The sequence below is a fragment of the Chiloscyllium plagiosum genome, chromosome 37 (genome assembly GCF_004010195.1).
Source record: "Chiloscyllium plagiosum isolate BGI_BamShark_2017 chromosome 37, ASM401019v2, whole genome shotgun sequence".
Taxonomy (NCBI): Eukaryota; Metazoa; Chordata; class Chondrichthyes; order Orectolobiformes; family Hemiscylliidae; genus Chiloscyllium; species Chiloscyllium plagiosum.
This window is the reverse complement of record NC_057746.1, coordinates 20314574-20316662: the sequence shown is the minus strand read 5'-3', so window position 1 is coordinate 20316662 and position 2089 is coordinate 20314574. Positions and strand designations below refer to the sequence as shown.

The 2089-nt window shown below is 54.8% G+C and overlaps 1 protein-coding gene across 1 annotated transcript in view; it reads right to left on the bottom strand.

The window, feature by feature from the left end:
* Positions 1-129: 129 nt before the first annotated feature.
* Positions 130-2089, bottom strand: part of ppp1r11 (protein phosphatase 1, regulatory (inhibitor) subunit 11) — a 7868-nt gene continuing 5908 nt past the window's right edge. Inside the window, exon 3 of the mRNA XM_043678046.1 lies at positions 130-592. Within this exon, the coding sequence (XP_043533981.1) occupies positions 402-592 (191 nt within the window). The 3' untranslated portion in view covers positions 130-401. The remainder of the gene's footprint in view (positions 593-2089) is intronic.

Sequence of the window (2089 nt, the reverse complement as noted above, 5' to 3'; positions counted from 1 at the left end):
CCCCTCCCATCCCATCCCAGCACCCTCGACGGACGGCGAGAGTTCTCCCCCACATTCCCCCCCCCCAGCCCCAAACCCCACTTCAAATAAATTTATAAACGCAGTCGGAATTTACAGGCCTGTTAAATAAAAAGGGGAAAAAAACCAACCCTCCCCTCGATTAGAGGGGGTGGGGAACCACACAGTCAGCCTGTTGACGGGGGGGCTGGGACAGCAGGCGTGTCCAGTGGGGGACAAGTGTTCCATCACCAGCAGCAGCCCCCCAACCCTTCGCCGCCCTCCCCATCCCAGCTCCACTCACTCATTTCAGTTTCCCCCTCGAAACCACACCTTCCCTCCCCTAACCCCCCAAGTGTCTCTCTCTCTCTCCCCAGCACACCCCACCTCCCCCTCCTTCTCCCTCAGTTTTCTGGCGGCTGGCTGAGGCCGTGATTGGAGTGCTCGCTGTCGTGGTTGTGGTCGGAGCGCGGCTCCCCTGCGAACGGTTTCTTGTGGCCCCGGACGCAGTGGGCGTTGCCGCAGCCCCCGTCCTCGTCCTCGCTCTCCGACGAGCTCTCGCCGAACGCCCTCGGCTTCTCGTAGATGCAGCAGCCTGGAAAGGGAGGGAGGGGGGGTGGGGTGGGGAGAGATCGCCGTCAGAAATGAGCCGGAGTGCCGACACCACCTCCCCCCCCCCCCGCCAGACTCGGTGGGAGCTCGGCGTGCAGCCAGCTAACCGCAGAGAGCCGTGAACGCAGCCTGGTCTGTCACGCTGGCCCCAGCCCTCCGTTCACCGGGGAGGAAGCGAGGGCTGCAGACCCTGGAGGTCAGAGTCGGAAAGGGTGGTGCTGGAAAAGCACGGCCGGTCAGCCAGCACCCAAGGGGCAGCAGAGCCGGCTCTTCATCAGCTCGTACTCAAAACGTCGACTCGGGCGCTGCCTGACTGGCCGTGCTTTTCTAGCACCACCCTCCCCAACTTCCATCCATTGGCTCCTTTGCCACCTCTCACTGTCATGGGCAGGCAGCCGACATCATCTAAGCCCTCTCCCACCCCTCGGTTGTAATCTCCTCCAAACATTTCCATCAGGCAGAAGATACAATAACTTAAACACATGCACCATCAGGTTCAAGGACAGCTTCTTCCTCCCCCGTTACTTGAATGGGCCTCTCAAATTTTAAATCTAACATTGGTCTTTGCATCTGTTCAACTACCCTGTGATTTTTTTCATGGTATGATCTGCCTGTGCTGCACGCAAAACATTTCACTGTGTACCTGGGTACATGTGACATCAATAAATCAAATCAAACACTCCCCTTTGACTGCTTGAAGCTGGGGTCACTGACGGAGAGTCGATGCACAGAGAGAGAGAGAGAGAGAGATCTCCGACTGTCAGAACCACGGATCAACAACGGACATCTCTCGGATGACCGTGGCATAGTGGGAATGTTGCTAGACCAGTCGGCTCCAGTCTAACACCCTGGGAGTGGAGACTAGCAGCCTGTGTGATCGAGTACAATGAATTCTCAAAAAAAAATTTGGAGTCCGAGTAATGACTATCATCAACCGTTATTAAACACCCATCTGCTTCACTCATGATCAGGTGAAGTGAGTCAGTCGCCCTCATCTGGTCTGGGATACATCTGACTCCAGAGCTGCTGTGATGTGACATCTTGAAAACTGTCCATAATACAGAGGAAGAGAAGTGCTGGATGTCTTGAAATGCATAAAAGTGGATAAATCCCCAGGAACTGATCAGGTGTACCCGAGAACTCCGTTGGAAGCCAGGGAAGTGATTGCTGGGCCTCTTGCTGAGATATTTGTATCATCGATAGTCACAGGTGAGGTGCTGGAAGACTGGAGGTTGGCTAAAGTGGTGCCACTGTTTAAGAAGGGCGGTAAAGACAAGCCAGGGAACCAAAATTGGAGGTGTAGTGGACAGCGAAGAGGGTTACCTCAGGTTACAGCAGGATCTTGACCAGATGGGCCAATGGGCTGAGAAGTGGCAGATGGAGTTTAATTCAGATAAATGCGAGGTGCTGCATTTTGGGAAAGCAAATCTTAGCAGGACTTATACACTTAATGGTAAGGTCCTAGGGAGTGTTGCTGAAC